The sequence below is a fragment of the Narcine bancroftii genome, chromosome 7 (assembly GCF_036971445.1).
Source record: "Narcine bancroftii isolate sNarBan1 chromosome 7, sNarBan1.hap1, whole genome shotgun sequence".
In the NCBI taxonomy this organism is placed as follows: Eukaryota; Metazoa; Chordata; class Chondrichthyes; order Torpediniformes; family Narcinidae; genus Narcine; species Narcine bancroftii.
The window spans coordinates 65,409,588-65,432,621 of record NC_091475.1 but is presented as its reverse complement, the minus strand read 5'-3'; the positions used below and the strand labels follow the sequence as shown (position 1 = coordinate 65,432,621).

At 41.2% G+C, this 23,034-nt stretch overlaps 1 protein-coding gene across 1 annotated transcript in view; it reads left to right on the top strand.

Annotated features, from left to right (window-relative positions):
• Positions 1-1,111: 1,111 nt before the first annotated feature.
• Positions 1,112-23,034, top strand: part of LOC138740004 (PI-PLC X domain-containing protein 2-like) — a 70,628-nt gene continuing 48,705 nt past the window's right edge. Inside the window, exons 1-2 of the mRNA XM_069892456.1 lie at positions 1,112-1,474; positions 2,808-2,910. Of these exons, the coding sequence (XP_069748557.1) occupies positions 1,112-1,474; positions 2,808-2,910 (466 nt within the window). The remainder of the gene's footprint in view (positions 1,475-2,807; positions 2,911-23,034) is intronic.

Sequence of the window (23,034 nt, the reverse complement as noted above, 5' to 3'; positions counted from 1 at the left end):
CTTTATCTTACTGAATAAATTTGTAGCGTGACTGACAGCACACAAGACCAGAGAGAGTACAACATGCTTTTATTCAGTAAGAATAACAAACAATAGTCTTTGGACTGAACTGAGATTTTGGTGGGGATCCAGGGTTCATATCGGGATATGTGGGGGCGGAGTCGGGGTAGGAGCCAGTCATTGGAACATCACACCAGTTGTGAATTCCCAGTTCCTATTGCAGTTGCTGCAATAGGGCTCAAAGTATTATAGAGGGCCCTTTCCATCCAGCACACAATATCTTTGACCCACTACCATCAATAAGGAGGTAGAGGATCAAAATCAGGGGAATGGCTTCTCCCCTCAGACTGCAGATTGATGAACAGTGTCCTGAAACCAAGTAAATGATCACAAAATAGATAGACATATTTATTTTAAATTGTATCTTGCCATGTATGTGTGATTAATATATGCTGTGGATTGTGCGTGGGGTCTCAGTGAAACTTCCCCCCCCCCCCACCCTCTTCTGGACACATCACCCACGCACTTCGTATGGACAGTTTCATCTCTGTCAAATCACTTTAGGCGCCATGATGTTTTACCATGTCATGAGCACTCTCGACCGAGAAACTGCTGCCAGGGTGGATGATCTGATTCACGACCCACTAGAGGAAGATAAATACCTCACCCTCAAAAACCTCCTTGGCACCTTCCACCTCTCCCGTCGACAGCCAGCCACCAGACTCCTGCACCTGGATGGCCTGGGCGACAGAACCCCGTCCGTCCTCAAGAACGAGATGCTCACACTGGCAGAGGGCCACAGACCCTACCTGATGTTTGAGCAAGCCTTCCTCGAGCAGATGCCAGAAGACATCCAACTCCTGCTGGCAGATGAGGGCTTCTAAGATCCACAGAAAGTTTCAGCCCATGCGATGTACTCTGGTGGACGAAATGAGAAAAAGTGGGTGCTATCAGTCAGGTCACCCGCCATGCACCCAGCAGACCACATGCACCCCCCCAAGCACAAACCGGAAGAGCCCCATGCTATTGGTGCTTCTGCCATCAACACTCAAGCCCACAAGTGCAAGCAGCCCTGCTTGTTTCAGGGAAATTACTCGACCAGCTGCCGTTGATGGCTGCGACAGCTGGCCACACTAACCGCCTCATGCATGTAACCAACAAGTTCAGCAGCCGATGTTTCCTGGTGGACACTGGAACCGACCTGAATGTGCTCCCCCTGACCACCTTCGAGACCCGAGCGCGAGGCCCCACACTGCGAGCAGCCAATAGATCCATGATCAAGACCTTTGGCACGTGCAGCGTCCAGATTCAGCTTGGCAAAGACAAATTTCTGGTTAATTGTTTGGCAAAATGTTTACCTGATTTAGTTCATGTAGATCAGGCAGGTTTTATTAAGAATCGTTATTCAGCGGATAACGTGGTAAAATTGATTTCTTTAATTAATATTTCTCAGCAGCAATTTGACTTACCAATGGTAATTTATTTGGATGCTGAAAAGGCCTTTGATAGAGTTGAGTGGGTTTTTTGTTTAAGGTCCTGGAAAAGTTTAACTTTGGGCCTCTTTTTACTGGTTGGATTGAGGCTTTGTATAAAAATTCCACTGTGAGAGTGGTGACAAATGGACAGATATGTTTACCATTTTACATTAACTAGATCAACTAGACCAGATTGTCCTTTGACATCAACTCTGTTTGCACTGGTTATTGAACTTTGGTGCAGATGATTAGGCAAGATAAAGCTATAACATGTATTAAGGTAAATTCTGATAAAGATAAACTTGTTTGCAGATGATGTGTTGATATATTTAACACCTTTCACAATCATTGGAGATCTTGTTTGGAACGGTATGGGGTGTTATCTGGTAAATTGGGAGAAGATTGAAATTATGCCTCTGGCTGAAATTGATTATTCATCATGTAGACAGATTGTGAAGTTTAGATGGTCAGATTGTATTAAATACTTGGGTATTTATTGATAATAACTATAAACATCTATTTGAATTGAATTATTTACCATTATTGGCTAGAATTAAAAGTGATTTAAATAGGTGGAAGGATTTACCTATAATGTTGGTGGGATGAGTGAATTGTATTAAAATGAATATCTTTCCTTAAATTCAATATTTGTTTCAATCTATTCCATGTAAAATACCTCAATTTTTTTGAGTTCTTTGGTAAGAAAGTTTTTGTGGAAAGATAAAATGGCGAGAGTTTCACTACAAAAATTAACATGGAAATATGCATTGGGAGGTTTACAAATTCCTAATTTTCAAAATCATTATGAATCAACTCAGTTGAGATTTATAAAAAGGATGTTTCAAGTGGATAGCCCCTGGTTTGGGCTAATATTGAATTATCTCAGATTGGAGAAAAGAAGATGGATCAATTTATTTATCGATTGAGTTCTCAGTTATTATGTACATATAATTTACCGGTATTGAAATATTTGCTTGAGTTATGGATAAATAAGAATGAATCTTAAGGTAAAGAGGTTAAAATTTTGACTAAGATGCCTTTGTTTCAATATAAGCTTTTACCATTTATGATCAATAATCAACTCTTGAAATTACAGGAACAAAAAGGAGTGAAATTGGTAGAAGATTGTTATGAAGCAGAACATTTTATCCCTTTCCAAAGAATAAGAGAGAAATATGATAATACCTTTGAGTACTCTTTATACTTATCATCAAGTAAAAGCTTTATTGTTAGATAATTTTGGGCGTACACTTTGCCTTCCTAGAATTTGAGAGTTTACTTACTGATGGTGGTAAGAAAGGTTTTATATCAAACATGTATAATTTCTTGCAGGTTAAAATGCTCAAGCCAGATGTTGATAAAACTAAAGTGAAATGGGAAAAAGATTTGGAAATCTCTATTTCCCCAGATGTTTGGATGTCGATATGTGAGGACAGTATGACTAAAATTGTGAATCTGCGATACATATTGGTTCATTATAATTTTATTTATCAATTATACTTCAGAGAAATTGAAGAAATTTAAATATGTCATTTCAGATTTATGCTTTAGATGTCATAAGGAAGTGGGAACTTATTTACATTCGGTCTGGCTATGTGAGATGGTTAAACCTTTGAAATAAAATTAAATAAGTTTTGGAAGTTGTGTTTAAATTTAAAATTCCATTTGACCCTATGATATTTTTATTGGGTTATATTAAACCAGTGTGTTTAGAGTTAAAATTAGATAAATCTCAAATTGCTTTTATAAGATTGGCTTTAGCAGTAGCTAGGAATGAGGTCATGTATTCTTCCATGTAAACCTTAGAGAAGATAACATACAATTTACGAAACAATGATCCTTTTTTAGTTAAAGTTTGGAGCCCGAACATGGATTGGATGCATTCCAATTATTAAAATGCATTTTCCCATACCAGTGGGTAGCCCCAAACCGTGACACATACCTGAATGTATTGCTTTAATTGCTCTCCTCCATTTTCTTTTTTTTTGGGGGGGTAATTTAGTAATGGGTTGGGTGGGGTGAGAGGGATAGGGATGAGGGTGGGAGGGGTTTATGGGTTAAAATATGTATTGCATTGTACTTTGTATGTATCATTTATTATTGATTATCAATAGTTTTAAAAAATATATTATATAGTATATTGTTACGAGTCCAGAGGACCCCAAAACCCAGCAGCAATAGATATGCCCCACGACAAAAGATTTTTAAAAGTTGCTTTTAATTATCTTTGAACTTGAAAATAGAATCAAACTTTAACTTATCTCTATTGTCTCACTTAACCCCCTTCTAATTCTAAGTGCATGTGTGTGTAAGTTCAGCAAAGTTCTTTGTTTAACAGACCAATCTCACTGGTTGCAAGCAATTCTTGTACTGTGCCCAGAAGTTAACATTAATAAAGTTCACCAGACTTCAGTGCTTAACAGGACAATGGTTACCACTCAGAAAGGTTTTCAGAGAGAGTGTTTTTCCTATTCCAGGACATCCACAACTGATTCCTTTTTAATTAGCCATTCCGGTGTCTTGCTGACAAAACTTACCCCCTTCAAGGTTCTCCAGATGATAACCTCTTTCTTTCAAGTCACCACAGAGTTCCTTTCTGTTTTCCTGTTCCAAGGGAAACACCAGACAACCAGTCTTCTCCTTTGACCAGGCTGACTTCCAAAGCTTGCCAGCTCTCTCTCTCTCTCTCTCTCTCTCTCTCTCCCATTCTGAGAGCAGAGCCTGTTTTTTCCTGCTCTCTGCCTATAGAGATCACATGACCTTTCAGACAGTAAATGCTCTTTTCCAGACAAAGCTGCTGTTGCCTGTTGCTACATTGTTGCCTTTTGCAAATATCAGTCTTTCATGACTCTTGCAAAAACTGCAAAAATTCTGTTTTAAAGTGTTTGTGTGTGACCTGCTCCAACAAACCTTTCCCAATATATCTCTCAAATACCTCTATATACTCTGTCACAATATGTTGGGTGGTGGGGGGGGGGGGGGGGGGGACGACCCTGGGCCATTACAGCCTCAAAAAATTTCCCAAAACAAAACCTTCATGTCAGTCACATCAAGTCTGTCAATTAAGAAGGAACAGCTCATGGATCTGGTCTCCACGCTTCGTTTCCTTGTCCACTGATCTTTTAGTTTGAGGGTGTATCCAGATGACTGTGGTCCCTATAGATTTTCAATCCTGTCAGGGGAACACAAGACTCGCTTGAGGTTTGAATGTGACAACAACCACATGGAAATTTTCACTGTGACCTCCTGGTCCCTACATGAGGTTTACTCCACTGCAGCCCTCTTTAGGGTTAACAAATGACCTTCTGTCATGCAAGTTCTCACCTTTGGACACCCTGGCTTGAGTAGTCCTGTGACTGCTGTCACACAAAGTCCTCCTCTTGACAGAAGACACACACTCTGCACATCAGAGTTTCCCAAACTGCTGTCAGGACAACAGTGCTGGGACCTTTGGATAAAGTAGCTCCGTGTTCCTTTTCCCACTGAAACTACTGGCTGAGTACTCAGACATAACAGCTCCAGATGACAGTGATCACTCCCGTGAACAAAGCAACTCAGCATGTGGCTTGCTGAAACTGCTGGGTGAGCACACACACAGTCTGACTGACTGCAGTCCAATCAGCTGACTATCCTTTTCAAACCCAGCGTGCCCGGCACTGCCTCCAGCTCTCCCCATTGGTGGAGAGATTAACAACTGCAGGCTCGGTCTCCCGCGAGGTAGCCCAGTGCTACAACAGCTCCTGTCAGCTGTGAAATCCCCCACAGTAGATTCAGTCCTGTCCTCAGTACAGAACATGTAAAGGAGACAGAAGTCACCGTTAATGTTGCTGGGTGCCCCTTGCAGTAAAAGAGAAAAAAGTGAATCCCTTTAAACTCACTGAGTGCTCATGGATTGACCTCCTACACAGACTGCAGCTGCCCTTCTTGCAGACAGCACCCTCTTGAATCCTGATCCGATACCTCATTCCCATGAGCCTCTGTGACTCACCAGCACCCTCTCGAATCCTGATCTGATACCTCGTTCCCGTGAGCCTCTGTGACTCACCAATAGCCCACAGCCTGTGGGAGTCATTTGACCACGTTGCCTTCGGCCTGTGTGGGTCCTTCAGTTGCTGAGCCCCTCACTCACTGTTCTGCCACCATCATGGTCACCTTAGGATCATTTTTAATGCTACAGCTCCTTCAGAGCCTGAAACCCCTCATTATTTGCTGCACACACAGTCGCCACCATCTTCAGCACTTGAGGACTGAGGAGTAGGACCCTGCAGAGCAGCGCTGTGTCTCCTCTCCCCACTCTCCCGGCCCAACACCAGTGGCATTGTTGCTGTGGCAGCATTGCCACCATTTTATTGATCTGTGGCTGATTTACACTACTTTCCTGTGTTTCTGTGTTTGATTCCCTTCCTAATCAAGAATGTACTTTCATCTTAAATATCCCAAATGACTTCACAGCCATCTGGGTCAACGATTTCCACTGATTCACCATGTTCTGGGTAAAGCAATTTCCCCCCGATCTAAAGGGACATTTTTGTATACTGAAGCTATGCCCTCTCATACCAGACTCCCCCACCCCAGGAAACATCCTCTTCATCCAGGCCTTTCAGTATCTAACAGGTTTCAATGAGAGTCCTCCTCATTCCTCCAAACTCTAGTGAGTACAATCTCTGAGCCTTCAAACACTCCTCTTATGAACCAAAGAACATTACAGCACAGAAACAGGCCCCTTCAGCCCTTCTAATCTGTACCAAATCATTGTTTTTGGCCTATCCTACTGACCTGCACCCAGCCCATATCCCTCCATACCCTTCCCATCCATGTACCTATCCAAATTCTTCTTCAATGCTAAAATGGAGCCCATTTTCACCACCTCAGGTGGCAGCTTGTTCCACACTCCCGTGTGAAGAAATTTCCCCCTCATGTTCCCCTTAAACCAATGGTTCTCAAACTTTTTCTTTCCACTCGCATCCCACTTAAAGTATTCGCTCTGCTATCAGTGCTTAAGTTGTTCTATTGGTGGAAAGTTTGAAAACCACTGTTTTAATCATTTTTAAATGACTCGTTATTTGCATGGTTTCAGAATTCCAAAGGAAATGGGCCAATGACAATTTTTCTCAAGCAAAATATTTCAGTAACAATTGGGACTCGAGCAGTGATTCTCGACCTTCCCTTCCCATTCACATTCCACTTTCAACAATTCCTTACCAATCACAGAGCGAATACTTCAAGTGGGATGTGAGTGGAAAGAATAAGGTTGAGAACCACTGGTCTAAACTTTCCTCTTTCACTCTTTACCCATGTCCTCTGGTTTGTATCTCACCTACTCTCAATGGAAAAAAAGCCCATCTACATTTACTTTATCCCCCTCATAATTTTAAATACATCTATTAAATCTCCCCTCATTCTTCTATGGTCCAGGAAATAAAAGTCCTAACCTGTTTCTCCTTGCCCTGTAACTCCGTTCCTGAAATTCGGGCATTATCCTAATAAATCTCTGCACTCTTTCAATCTTATTGATATCTTTCCTGTAGTTTGGCGACCTCATCAATGGACAACCTTACCATAAAATCCCAACTCCTGTACTCTATACTTTGATTTATGAAGGCCAATATGCCAAAAGCTATCTTTACACCCCTATCCACCTGTGACGCCATTTTCAGGGAATTATGGATCTGTATTTCCAGTTCTACTGCACTCCTCAATGCCTGACCATTTACCATGTATGTCCTTCCAAAATGCAACATCTCACACTTCTCTGCATTAAATTCCATTGGCAATTTTTTGGCCCATTTTTCCAGCTGGTCCAGATCCCTCTGCAATCTTTGAAAACCACCTTCACTGTCCACAACACCTCCTATCTTAGTGTCCTCTGTAAACTTGCTGATCCAATTATCATCCAGATCATTGATCTAGATGACAAACAACAATGGTCCCAGCACAAATCCCTGAGGCACTACTAGTCACAGGCCTCCAGTCTGAGAAGCAATCATCCACCCCTACTCTCTGGCTTCTCCCATCCAACCATTGTGAAATCTAGTTCACTATTTCACCATGAATACCTAGTGTCTCAACTGTAGGAAAAATTCTCATTAGTTGTGAATTTGCTACTCACTGCATGTACAGTGTGGAATTCCCATTGATAGTTCTGTCTCCAGACTGCTGAGTTGAAGTGAATTAAAACCTCCTTTTGTCATGTTCATGGAAAAAAAGAACGACCCCTGGATCACTTGATCTCTATTGCCCAATCAGTTTCCTGCTGATCTGATCTTTTCAAATAAAACTGCCTGAGTCACCTAACTCGAATTGCCAGTTGCAACCTTTGGATAAAATTCCTGCTGAAGTCTGCTACAATAGCCCTTTCCAAGATGGCAAGACCACTCAGTATAGGTGCAAGTAAAAAGGTAGCATTACAGATGTATAATATCAAGAGTCCCTTCGGGTGTTGAAATATTGTGCAGAACAAGCTGGCCAGTGTACTTTGCTCCCAGACCTTGTTGTTTTTACAAGTGGAGGTGTTGCAGGTGGAGATGTGTTATCCCCATCAGAGGGAGTTGTAGTAGTGTTTCTGTTGAATGGCTCCACCTACCCTGACATCTGATGCATCAACAATGAGACATAATGAAATGTTGTGTCAAGGATGAACCAGCACAGTTGCACTAGCCAGGTTGCTCTTAGCACCATGGAAGGCTGAAAGCTCCACCTCATTGAGTGTGCTGGGCTGGGTTTTCTTAGTCCTGTTCTTCAGCAAGTCCATGAGTGGTTAGAATTTGTCAGCACAGTGTGGGATGAACCGTCTACAATTTGATCAGACCAAGAAACACTCTCAGCTTCATGAACGCCGAAGGAATGGAAAAAATAATCACAGATGACCTTCACCTTGTTGTCATGAGGGCAAATCCAGTGTTCATCAACCGTATGACCCAGGAAGGTGAGTTACGGTACTCCATACTGACACTTGGCTGGGTTGAGAACTATGCCATATTCACACAAATGCTCAAAAAAGACAGAGATGAATCTCATGTTGGTCATCTGAAGAGGTGGCTACTAGCAGGTCATCTACATAAACATAAACATAGACAAAAGGAAAACCACAAACTACATCATCCATCAGCCTCTGAAATGTGCTGCAGTTCATAAACCAAATGGCATACATACCCACTGAAAGTCCAAGAGGAGTTGTGATGGCTGTCTTGTGTACGACAGCAGACTCCACTGGGATTTGACGGTATGCCCAAATCTAATCGATCTTGGAGAAAATGTAACAACCACAAAGAAATGCCAAAAAGTCTTGGTGATGCGAGATTGCAAACTGATCAGGCACTGTACAGGCATTCAGGTCACTGTAGTCGCCACATGGGTGCTAATATCCCAGTGTTTTCTTGGGAACCATGTGGATGGGAGGTGACCAGATGCTGTCGGACTGTCAAATGATTCCCAGTTCCAGCATTTGATCAAATTCTGCCTTAGGAATCTGCTGATGATTGGAGATGAGTCACCAAGGCCAAGCTGAAACGGGCACTCCACGTGTTTGCATATGGTGGGTGACAGAATGTCTGACCTCGGTATGCCTGTAAACTGGGTGAGTAATCTCCGGATATTCTTGAAGAAGGGCGCCAAACATGTAGTTGATGTCATGGTCATAACAGCTGGACTGACCTGTTGTGTATCGCTGATGATCCCTTGAAATGTGAGGCTGGTAGTGGAGTCGATGAGTTTGAGGTGTTTGACATTCACCAGCAGTCCATACTTGTGCAAGAAATCAGCTCCAATGATGGGTATGGGTATATCGGCAATGATTAAAACCCCATCTAAAGACACGGTGCAGGGCAAGATCAAATGTGAGCAATCTTTATGTGGGCAATTTATTGATAGTAGTTGAACAGTAGTGGAAGTATGATGACTATCAGATGTCGATGAAGGGAGAACGCTAACATCGGCTCTGGTGTCTACTAGGAAACTAATGCCTTGGCGTTTGTTTGTAATGTGAAATAATGGACGACTGCACAGCTCTGCACCAGGAAGACTTGTCGCCCTTTATCCCTGGCCTGGGTGTTTCCCTGCTGTTCAGCTCGAGAGCAGCGCGGAACGCAGTGTTTAGCCTTGTCACCGAATCTCCAATGATCCAGAATTCAATGGAGACATGGCTCTGCCTCTGACATGAACAATGCTGCCCTTTCAGGCTGTCACCATGGCTCCGATCTGCGAAGATGTGGCAGGTGAGCGGCTGAACTTTGCACGCTAGTACACCACAGTTCTATCATTTCCAATGGAAGGAGACTCAGAAGCACTGACTGTTTGCACCAACCTGCCTAGTATAGCCACCTTGAAGATCTTGTCAGCAATCTTTGCGAGTTTGTCGATATCTACAGCAATTTATTGATATTGATGCCAAGATAAAACGAGCATTATCAGTCAGGTTCTGTAAAAACCACTTTTAGGATGTTGTCCTCCAGCCTGCTGTCTCTCAACAGCTGATAAATTCACCAAAGAAACTGCGACAGCCTCCTAACCCCCAGCTCTTCCAAGATAAGAAGGTGATGTAAATGTTGCTGTTCTGAATGGCGAGTGCACCTGATCAACCCAGCTTGAAACTTGTTATAAAGGCCTTCAACTGGCAGAGAAATTAAGAAGTTGTGTACTTCTTGTGCCACCTCCGATTGCAAAAAAAACACGTCTCCTGTGATTTATACTCCTGGTAGAAAATTGAGCCTCAGCCTGTGCAAACCATAATGCTGGGTTCATGGGCCAAAACGGTGGCAGCCTTGAAATGACCACCGCAATGAGTGGTACAGCTGCAGTGGTAGTCGACTGGCTCACCTCCTCTGTCTGTACAGATGAACAAAGACATCTCCCATGTAGACAGTAGAACAAAATAGAACAGTAAATGTTCGTGAAACAGCAGATCATGGCGGGGTCACCAATGAAGAAAAAAATTAGTTAGTTGTAAATTTCCTGCTCACTGCTGCATGGACTGTGTGGAACTCCAGTCAAAAAGTACCATCTCTCCAGACTGCTGAGTTAAATACCCCCCTGTATCACAGGTTCTCTGATCATTTGATCTTTATTGGCCAATTGGCTTCCTGCTAATCGCAGCTTTTCAAATCCTATTGCCAGGTGCAGCTTTCAGATAAAATCCCGGCAGAATCTTCCTGACTAATCTCCCATGTGGGACCTTGACAAAGGCCTTACAACATCCACAGCCTTTCCTTCATCAACTTTCTGGTAACCTTGAAAATATCTATGAGATTGGTTAAACATGACCTTCCACACACAAAGCTATATTGACTATCCCTAATCAATTTCTGGCTATCCAAATAATTGTATATCCAATCTCTCTGAACTCCTTCTAATTATTAACCTACTACTGACATCAGGCTACCTTTCACTTTGGGGATCACCTCCTCTGGACCTTCCCCACTGCCAACACACTTTGGATATGGAGTTCAAAACAGTGAGAACTGACCAATGCCGTATAAAGCCTCAACAACACATCCCTGCTTTTAAATTCTATATTCTATCCCTTTTGTAATGAACATTTTTCTTCCTTACCACAAACTCTACTTGTAAGTTGACATTTAAGAGTCTTGCACGAGGACTCCCAGTCCCTCTGCGCCACCAATTTTTGAACGATTTTCCCATTGAGGAAATAGTCTATGCCTTTATTCCTTCCACCATAGTACATCATCATATGTTCCTTTACACTGTACTCCATCTGCCATTTCCTTGCCTAATCTCCTGACCGGTCTTGAATCCTTCCACAGACTCAGTTTCCTCAACACAACCTGCCCTTCCTCCGATCTTTGTATCATCCACAAACTTGGCCACAAAATTGTCTAATCTATTATCCAATCATTGACATATACAGAAACATTAAAAAAGGGGCCCCAGCACCAAGCCCTGTGGGACCTCTCTGGTCACCGGCAGCACGGAGCCCTGTGGAGCCCACTGGTCACCGGCAGTGCGGAGCCCTGTGGGGCCCCACTGGTCATCGGCAGTCGATTAGCTGCTTTTATTCCCACTCTCTGCCTCCCGTCAGTAAGTCCATGCTAGTATCTTTCCTTTAATACCATGAGCTCTCATCTTGCTTCACAGCCTCATGTGCAGCACCTTGTCAAAGGCCTTTTGAAAATCCAGTTAAATCATCTCCATTGACTCTCCTTTACCTGTCTTTACTGATATTTCCTCAAAGATCTTAGTTGTCTAATTTACAAAGGTCATCGACAAGGTAACAGAATGTCGTACAATTTTATCCTGAATATTATATTTTAATTTTCTCCCCATCTCTTGAGCCTGATCCAGGAGACTTCCGCCAAAGTTCTAGAATTAGAGTAATAAAGTGCAGGAAGACGGGTTTTATACTAACACTAGAGATCGTGTTATATGGTGAGCTTTCCACTGGCCACCGAGAAAGAGGTGGACCAAAGAAGAGGTACAAGGACTGCTTAAAGAAATCTCTTGGTGCCTCCCACATTGACCACCGCCAGTGGGCTGATATCGCCTCAAACTGTGCATCTTGGCACCTCACAGTTCGGCGGGCAGCAACCTCCTTTGAAGAAGACCGCAGAGCCCACCTCACTGACAAAAGACAAAGGAGGAAAAACCCAACACCCAACCCCAACCAATCAATTTACCCTTGCAACCACTGCAACCGTGCCTGCCTGTCCCGCATCGGACTTGTCAGTCACCAACAAGCCTGCAGCAGACGTGGACATACCCCTCCATAAATCTTCGCCCACTAAGCCAAGCCAAAGAAAGAAGAGGTTCTGAAAGGAGTTCAGGAAAGGTCCCTGTAAATTTTGAAACCTTATGTCCAAGTTACTGACAGAATCACAAATCTTTTGTAGATTGAAACATATCCCTCAGCCAGTGGCGTGGATGGACGGGACAGCATCCCTCCATTGTAGTAATATCACACATCTGGCCAAAAGAGAGAGAAAAGACTGATCCCAAGATTTAATTGGGGTCAAACAAAAGTTATCCTCTCCAGTGGGACCAAAGAGGGAAACCAGAGGGTTAGGTTCAAGATTCAAATTAAGGATGTTTAAGGATCTTTTAATTCCTCATTTTATGGAGATATTAAAGCAAGCAACAGAATTACATTCTTTACCAGAATCATTTTCAAGGGTGATAATTACAGTTATACCAAAGAAAGATAAAGATTTGTTGAACTTGGCTTCTTAACATCCAATATTTTTATTAAATGTGGATTAAAAATTGTTGCAAAATTTTTAACAAATTGATTAACTACATATTTGCCTAATTTAATTCATATGGATCAAAAAGGATTTGTTAAGAAATTATATTCAGCTGATAATATTATTGCAAGTTTAATTAGTTTAATTCATTTAGTTCAAAAAAAGGGGATTTGAGTGTAGAATTTAGATGGAGAAAAAGCTTTTGATAGGTTTGAATGGATTTTTTGTTTTAAGTTTGGGAGAAATTAAATTTAGGTTTAAATTGGGTTAAAGTCTTGTATAAAAATCCTTTAGCAAATGTGACAAATATCCGCTTCTTTTCCAATAACTAGGCCGAGTCATCAAGGATGTTCCTTATTACCAGCTTTGTTTATTTTAGCTATTGAACCTTTAGCTGAGCTTATTAGACAAGATTCTAAGATTAAAAAGCATAAAGGTTAATCAGGAAGAATATAAAATTAGTTTATTTGCTGATGTTGTTTCGGTTTATTTGACTGATCCTATAAATTCTTTGTCCCAATTACATGGTAGGTTGGAAGAATATGTGGAAATTTCTGAAAAGTGAGATTATGCCTTTAGTTAAGGGTGATTATACTAAATGTAAAATGTTTGGTGGTGCACCTACTCGCAGCTGTGAGTACATAACACCGTCAGGGGACCTCCTTGCCTCATGGTTTAAACTGAACACACACCTCAGGCAGCATGATGTCATCACTGCCTGTGCAGGGGCGGAGCTCATGCTGCCCTTAAAGGGGTATGTGTGGGTTTTGAATTAAACTGTCATTGAAACCCCCAATGTGGTGGTTGAGAGTCTCTTTCCTTGTAGCTGCTGCTACAAATGATTATTAAATGTAGGTGGCCTGATGCTCTAACCCTAAACCTAGATATTTAGGTATTCAAATTGATAGTGATTTAAAGAATTTTATACAAATTAAATTATTTAACTCTGTTTAATAAAATTATTGAAAATTTAAAGAAGTGGAATACACTACCTTTACATTAGTTGGTAGGGTAAACTGTGTTAAAATGAATATTTTTTTACGAGAATTCAATATTTATTTCAGTCAATCCCTATTCCAATTCCTCAAAATTTTTTTAAGGATTTAAATGTGACTATTAGGAAGTTTCTGTGGCAAGATAAAATGCCAAAGGTTATTTGGAAAAATTGACTTTGAAATTTGAATTAGGGGGTTTACAGCTCCTTCATTTTAAGAATTACTATAAAGCAGATCAATTGAGATTTTTAAATGTATTGTTTAATTTAGATAAAATTCCTGACTGGTTTGGTATAGACCTCAATAAGATAGGAGAAATGGATTTTATCTATGTGGAATTCTACATTGTTAGTGGTAAGTAGGGAATCACCTATTTTGAAACATTTGGTTAAATTGTGGAATAGTATTGATAATGAAATTGGTATGAACGGTTTAGTACCTTGAAAAATACCTCTTTGTCAAATTTGGAATATTGTGTGCAGTTTTGATCACCTAACTACAGGAAGGATATCAATAAGATAGAAAGAGTGCAGATGAAATTTACTAGGATATTGCCAGGTCTTCAGGAGTTGACTTACAGGGAAAGATTGAACAAGTTAGGACTTTATTCCTTGGTAGAGAAAAGATAGAGGATTGTTTTGAGAATGTGAAGTTTATAACATTTGAACAAGTGAAGTATAAATTTGATGTAGCTAATAATACTTTGTTCTGTTATTATCAGGTTAAAGTTTTTTTTTGTCTCGTAGAATAGGTCTGAGTTTAACAATACCCAGTCAAAATGAATTGGAAGTGCTGATTTGTAATAGAAATGTAAATGAATTTATATCTATAATGCATAATTTACTTCAGAGGAAAGCCCCTAAAATTGAGGTGCACAAATCCAGATTAAGATGGGAGGTAGATTTACAGAAAACAAATGAGAAAGACTGGATGGACTAAAATTTTAAATGTAAGATACAGGTTTATCCAATATAATTTTATACATCAATTATATTAGACTCCTCAAAAATTAAATATATTAAACTCAGCTATTACAGATTTATGTTTTGGATGTAGATGTGAGATTAGAACCTTTTTTATTGCATTCTACTTGGCAATGTCCTAAAATTAGAAATTTTTGGTGAGAGGTGAGTAACGTTTTGGAAAGAATTACGTGGTCAAATTCCCACAGGATCTGATGTTATCTTTATTGGGTAATATTAAGGTTATAACACCTAAATTAAATATTAATCAAACTGAATTGGTGTTAATTGCTTTAGCAGTTGCTTGGAAATGTATCACAATATCATGCAAATCAGATTTGGGTTTAGGTATGGAAATGGCATGCAGAACTTCGCATTTTTATACATTAGAGAAAATTACTTATAATCAGTGAGATAAATATCATCTGTTCTGGAAAATAATGCGCCTTTATTTACAAAATGTCGGTATGTCCATTGAAAGATCTCTGAAGGCCTCATTTCATGGTAACCTCCAGTCAGAATTTATGTTATAAATGTTTATCCTCTTTGTAATCTCCGTTTCTTTTCTTTTTTGTCTCTCTTTTCAATTCTATTCTCTATTTCTTTTTTTCTTTTCACAAGGGTTTTGGTAGGGGAGGGGTGGAGGATTTGGGTAGAGGGGTGTTGCTTTTTTCTATATATAACACGTAACATTTTTTATATAGAATTTTTGAACTTTATGTTATGTGATTCTTATTGTGGTTTAAAATTAATAAACAGAACATTTTTTACAAAGGTTAAAATTAAGGATAAGGTCTGGGAAACATTTCTCTAATATTTTTCAAGGGCATGTCCAAAACATATTGAACCATAGAACACTACAGAACAGAAATCAGGCCATTCAGCCCTTCTAACATGTGCTGATCATTTTTCAGCTAGTCTCAAAAACCTGCTCCCATTCCATAACCCTCCAGACCTCTCCCATCCATGTACCTGTCCAATTTATTCTAAAAGCTCAAGATTGAGTCCACATTCACCACATCAGATGATGTGGTGAATATCACATCTGAGTGATATTTCCCCTAATGTTCCCTTGAAACCATTCCCCTTTCACCCTAAAGCCATATCTTCTCGTATTTATCTCTCCTAATTTCAGTGGAAAGAGCCTATTCGCATTTACTCTGTATGTACCCCTCATAATTTTGTAAACTTCTATCAAGTCTCCCTTTATTCTTCTTCATTCCAAGGAATAAAGAATAATCTTTCCCTGTAACTCAACTCCTGAAGACCCAGCAATATCTTAATAAATCTTCTCTGCACTCTTTCAATCTTATTGATATCCTTCCTGTAGTTAGACGACGAGGACTGCACACAATATTCCAAATTTGGCCTCACTAATGTCTTAAACAATTTCAACATAACATCCTAACTCCTGTACTCAATACTTTGATTTATAAAGGTTAAGATGCCAAAACCTTTCTTTACAACCCTGTCCACCTGTTACACCATCTTCAGGCAACAATGTATCCCAGATCTCTCTGCTCTTCCGCACTCCTCAGTGTCCTACCATTTACTGTGTATGTCCTAACTTGACGTAAAATGCGTCACCTCACATTTAACTCCATCTGCCAATTTTTTGACTCATTCCCCTAGTTGGTCCAGATCCCTCTGCAAACTTTGAAAACCTTCCTCGTTGTCCATGACATCTCCTATATTTGTGTTATCAGCAAACTTACTGATCCAATTTACAACGTTATCATCCAGATCATTGATATAGACAACAATGATCCCAGAACCAATCCCTGAGGAACACCACTAATAACAGGCCTCCAGTCTGATAAGCAACCATCCACTCCCACTCTGTTTTCTCCTACTCAGCTAATTTCAAATCCATTTTACATCCTCTCAGTGGATACCTCGTGTCTGAACCTTCTGAACTAACCTCCCATGTGGGACATTGTCAAAGGCCTTACTAAGGTCCATGTAGACAACATTCACAGCCCTTCCTTCATCTATCTCTTGGCAACCTCCTCAAAAAACACTACAAGGTTTATATAGACTGTCCACATACCTATATATCCTATCTCTCAGAACTCCTTCCAGTAATGTACCTACTACGTCAGCTCACTGGCTTATAGTTACTTGATTTATCTTTGGAGCCCTTCTTAAACAGCGGGACAACTTGAGTTATTCTCCAATCCTCCGGTACTCTTCCCGTGGCTAAGGACATTGCAATTTCAACATTTGTCTCCCTCAAGGTTTGAGGGAATATCATATCTGCCCCTTTATTCTCTGTAAGGCAGCAATCACCTCCTCTTCCTTACCTCCATAGGTTTCTTGACATTTCTGTTTGTTTTCCTTCCATCCATATGCACTTTGCCAGTTTGCTGAGTAAAAACTGATTCAAGAAAACTGTTTTAAGATCTCCCCAATTTCATGAGGTTCAACACATAGTTGACCACTCTGATCCTCTAGGGCACACATGTCAAACTCAGGCCCACGGGCCAAATTTGGCCCGTGATATAATTATATTTGGCCCACAAGATCATTTCAAATATGTATTAGAGCTGGCCCGCTGGCCGCCACGCCAGTATAGCGCAAGCACAGCTAATACTACAAATCCCAGAATGCTTTGTAAATGTGTTGGCGCCGGCCAGTCAGCCCGCTAATCACCCCCACCTCCTCTGTTTACTTTCATTAGCATCTGTGACCTGTCGCCTAACTCACATGTAATAAACCCCTTATGAAAAATGGCCGAACGAAAGACAGAAAACAGGACCTTTCAAGACAGGTGGGAGGAAAACTCTGACCCCAGAGTTTGATGAACTTGCATCTAAGAAGAGATGCCAAGTATCTGGTTTAGACCCAGGTGCATCAGAGTAAATCACAGTGTAGCAAGCTAAGCTTGGATTAATATTTTCTTTGGTTAACTTTGGACTGTTCATAGTTGAAAGATTGGATTTTCATTGAAGCAAGTTGTTATTTTTTTGACTTGTTGGCTAATGAAAAAAATACATTTAAAAGGAGCTTAAAGGCTATAGAGAAATATTATTTATTGAATATTTTATTTCTCATTTGTTAATGCTTCTTCTAGAAAGAGTTTAACCAAAACTATTATTAAACATTTATTTTTATAAGAAAAAGTTTAACATTACATATATTGAAAGAAGAGAAAACATGCAGATGTTGTTGAAATTTTTCAATAAATATTTAGTTTGGCCCACGACTTAATCCAAGTTGTTAATTTTGGCCCTCTGTGAATTTGAGTTTAACACCCCTGCTCTAGGGGATCAATTTTATCCCTTGTTATCTTCTTACTCTTAATATACTTGTAGAAACCCTTTGGATTTACCTTCACATTATCTGCCAAATTCCTCTCATGCCTTCTTTTTGCCTTCCTGATTTCCTTCTTCAGTATTCTCTTACATTTTCCATACTCTGCAAGTACCTCATTTGCTCCTTGTTGCCTCTACTAGTTATATACTGCTCTCTTCCTCTTATCACCAATATCCCGTGAAAACCAAAGTTCCATATGCCTGCTAACTTTGCCTTTAATCCTGGAAGGAACATGCAAACTCTGCACCCTCAACATTTTGTCTTTGAGGGCCTTCCACTTGCTAGCCACATCCTTGCAAGAAAACTGCTTATTTCAAATCACTCTACCAAGATAATCGCTCATTTCCAAAAAATTGATCATTCTCCAATTTACAACCTCAACTTGAGGACCAGACCTATCCTTCTCCACAATTAACTTGAAACTAATGACATTATGGTCACTGAACCCAAATTGCTCACCTTCACACACTTCTGCCAGCTGACCTGCTTTGTTCCCCAATAGGAGATCACGTATTTGCATTCTCTCTTGTTGGTACCTCTGCAAATTGATTTAGAAAATGCCCGGTAAACCCATTTACAGACCCTGGATATAACCATGTAACCATATAACCACTTACAGCATAGAACAGGCCAGTTCGGCCTTATTAGTCCATGCCGTAACAAATCCCCACCCTCCTAGTCCCACTGACCAGCACCCAGTCCATACCCCTCCAGTCCTCTCCTCTCCATGTATCTATCCAGTCTATCCTTAAATGTAACCAATGATCCCGCCTCAACCACATCTGCCGGAAGCTCATTCCACATCCCTACCACCCTTTGCGTAAAGAAATTTCCCCTCATGTTCCCCTTATAATTCTCCTCCTTCAATCTTAAACCACGCCCTCTAGTTTAAATCTCCCCCACTCTTAATTGAAAAAGCCTATCCACATTTACTATGTCTGTCCCTTTTAAAATCTTAAACACCTCTATCAAGTCCCCCCTCAATCTTCTATGCTCCAGAGAAAAAAAGCCCTAGACTGCACAACCTTTCCCTGTAACTCAAACCTTGAAATCCTGTCAACATTCTCGTGAACCTTCTCTGCACTTTCTCTATTTTGTTTATATCTTTCCTATAATTTGGTGACCAAAACTGTACACAGTACTCCAAATTTGGCCTCACCAATGCCTTGTACAATTTCATCATAACCTCCCTACTCTTGAATTCAATACTCCGATTTATGAAGGCCAACATTCCAAATGTCTTCTTCACCACACCATCTACCTGAGTATCAGCCTTGAGGGTACTATTTACCATAACTCCTAAATCCCTTTGTTGCTCTGCGCTCCTCAATTGTCTACCATTCAATGTATATAACCTTTTTAAATTTGCCTTTCCAAAATGTAGCACCTCACATTTATCTGTATTAAATTCCATCAGCCATTTCTCAGCCCACACCTCCAGCCTTCCTAAATCACCTTTTAATCTACGGTAATCTACCTCACTGTCCACAACACCACCAATCTTTGTGTCATCCACAAACTTGCTTATCCAATTCTCCACACCTACATCCAGATCGTTAATATATATAACAAATAATAGTGGACCCAGGACCGATCCCTGAGGAACTCCACTAGTCACCGGCCTCCAATTGGATAAACAATTTTCTACCACTACTCTCTGACACCTCCCATCCAACCATTGCTGAATCCATTTCACTACCACCTTATTTATACCTAATGCCTCCACCTTTTTTCCTAACCTCTTGTGGGGAACTTTGTCAAAAGCTTTACTAAAGTCTAAATAGACAACATCCACAGCTTTCCCTTCATCAACCTTTTTTGTAATCCCCTTGAAAAACTCAATCAGGTTTGTCAAGCATGATCTACCCCTGACAAAACCATGTTGATTACTCCCTATCAATCCCTGTACCTCCAAATATTTGTAAATACCATCCCTCAGAACACTTTCCATCAACTTGCCCACCACAGACATCAGACTCACGGGCCTATAATTCCCAGGTTTACATTTGGACATGCGGAACCCTCTAATCCTTTGCCACTACCCCCGTGGCCAGTGACATCCTAAATATCTCTGTTAATGGCCCCACTATCTGTCCACAAGCCTGCCCGAGTGTCCTTGGGAATATTTTGTCCGGTCCCGGAGATTTATCCACCTTTATCTTTTTCAACATAGCCATCATTACCTCCTCAATTATCCTTATATGCTTCATGACCTCCCCACTATTTTTCTTTACTTCAACTGGTTCAATATTTTTTCCCTAGTGAATACCGAGGCAAAGAAATCATTCAAAATTTCCCCCATTTCCTCTGACTTCTCACTCAGCCTACCCTCGCTATCTACAAGGGGTCCAATTTTATCCCTCACTAATCTTTTACTTTTAATGTACCTATAGAAACCCTTTGGATTTATTTTTACTCTGTCTGCCAAAGCCTCTTCGTGCCTTTTTTTGGCCTTTCTAATTTCTTTATTAAGATTCCTTCTACACTGCTTGTAGTCCTCCTTCAAATTCTCAGCTCCCTGCTCTTTATACCTCTTGTACACCTCCCTTTTTCTCCTAACCAAATTTTCAATATTCCACAAAAACCAAGCCTCCCTGTGACTTCCAGCCTTTCCTTTGATGCTCACTGGGACATATCTGCTCTGTACCCTCAAAATTTCTTTTTTGAATATTCTCCATTTTTCATTTACATCCTTACCTGAAAATATCCTGTCCCACTCAATATTCCCCAAATCCCTTCTTATTCCTTCGAAATTTGCTCTTTTCCAATCCAGAACCTTAACTTTAGGCCCCTCTTTGCTCTTCCCTAAAACTAACCGAAAACTAACAGAGTTATGATCTCTAGACCCAAGTTGTTCTCCAACATTAATGTCCCATACCTGACCTAGCTCGTTCCCTAACAGGAGATCCAGTATTACACCGTCTTGAGTCGGTTCTTCTACTAATTGATTTAGAAAACAATCTTGAACACATTTAACGAACTCTAGCCCATCCAGCCCTCTAACTGTGTGGGTATCCCAATCAATGTGAGAGAAATTAAAATCTCCCATGATCACTACCTTATGATTCTCACACATACACGTTATCTCCCTACAAATTTTTTCCTCTAATTCTCTTGGCCCATTTGGCGGTCTATAATACACCCCTATTAGCACCCTCATGCCTCTTTCACCCCTCAATTCCACCCAAACAGCCGCACTGGATGATCCCTCCAGACCATCCTGCCACCTCACGGCAGTAATGTCCTCCTTAACAAGCAGAGCAACTCCTCCCCCTTTTATACCCCCTGATCTATCACATCTAAAACAAATGTATCCTGGAATATTAAGTTGTCAGTCCTGCCCCTCCTGTAGCCAGGTCTCACTAATTGCCACAATATCATGACCCCTAGTATCTGTCCATGCTCTAAGCACATCTACCTTATTCACTATGCTTCTTGCATTAAAATATATGCATTTCAGAGAATGACCCCCACATATATTCTCTTTTCTACCTTTTACCCTAATCTCCATCCTACCTATTTTATTGTTATTATTCTTATCTAGGTGGCCATGCTCCCTTGAGACTGCTCTCACACTCTGATCCCCATCCCCCTGCCAAACTAGTTTAAACCTTCCCCCACAGCTCGAGCAAATCTGCTTGCCAGCACATTGATCCCCCTCCGGTTCAAGTGGAGTCCGTCCCTTTTGTACAGGTCCGACCTTCCCCAGAAGAGATCCCAATGATCCAGAAATCTTATCCCTTGCCCCCTGCACCATCTCTTTAGCCACGCATTCATCCTCCACATCCTCCTATTTCTACCCTCACTAGCACATGGCACCGGCAGCAATCCAGAGATTACTACCTTGGAGGTCCTGTTTTTTAACTTCCTACCTAATTCCACATAATCCTGTTTCAGGACCTCATCCCCACTTCTAACTAAGTCATTGGTCCCCACATGGACCACGACTTCTGGCTGTTCTCCTTCCCCTTGCAGAATGCCATGAACTCGATCAGAGATATCCCTGACCCTGGCACCAGGGAGGCAACAGACCAACCTGGATCCCTGATCTCGTCCCACAAACCTTCTATCTGTCCCTCTGACTAATGAGTCCCCAACTACCTGTTCTTATCCCTTCTTCCCTTCTGAACCTCAGGGGCAGCCCCTGTGCCAGAGATCTGGCCCCCACGACTCGTCCCCATTAGGCTGTTCCCCCCAGCTGTATCCAATGCCGAATACATGTTGCTGAGTGGCACTTCCACAGGGATACTCTGCACAGGCACTCTCCCTCCTTTCCTCACAGTCACCCAATTCCCTGACTCCTGCCTTCTAAGGGTGACTGTCTCCCTGTAACTCCTCTCTATCACTGCCTCTGCTTCCCTTATGATCCTCAGTTCATCCAACTGCAGCTCAAGCTCCCTAACGCGGTCACTCATTATATGCAATTGTATGCACCTTTTGCAGGTGTAGTCATCAGAAACAGCTGTGCTGTCTCTGATTTCCCACATGCCACAACTGGAGCACTTAACTACCCCAACTGACTCCATTTCCTCCTTTCTTACTATAATATGTTGTTACAAAGATACCTTACCACACAAGGAGCTCCTTCTCAGCCCCTGCTTGCCGAAGTCCCTCAAGCCAAAGTCCCAAGTCCCCATTCCTTCACTGGGCCACTCACTCACTGTGCCGGTCCTCGCTGGCCACTCCCTCCCTTTTTACCCCTTTTATTAGCCCTTACCAATTAACCCCAATTAACTCCTTGCCTCCTCCGACCCCGAGTCCGAACTTTCTAAGTCCGAGCCCCGGTAAGTCTAGCTATTTATTCTATCACCTCTCTGATGCTGTCTCCTGGCTCCTCCTCCTCTCACCCGACACCAGGCACTGATGGGCAGGAAGATGCGGTGTCCATCCAGGACCTAGATTTTGCAAACTCCAACCCATCCAGTTCTTTTACAATACGAAAGTCCCATTCAATATGCGGAAAGTTAAAATCTCCAACAACCACAACTTTCTGTTTCTTACAATGGCCTGCTATCTCCAACAGATTTATCCCTCTAATTCTCTCGTTAACTATTGGGCAGAATATAATACAGTCTATTAGTGTGCTCACACCTTT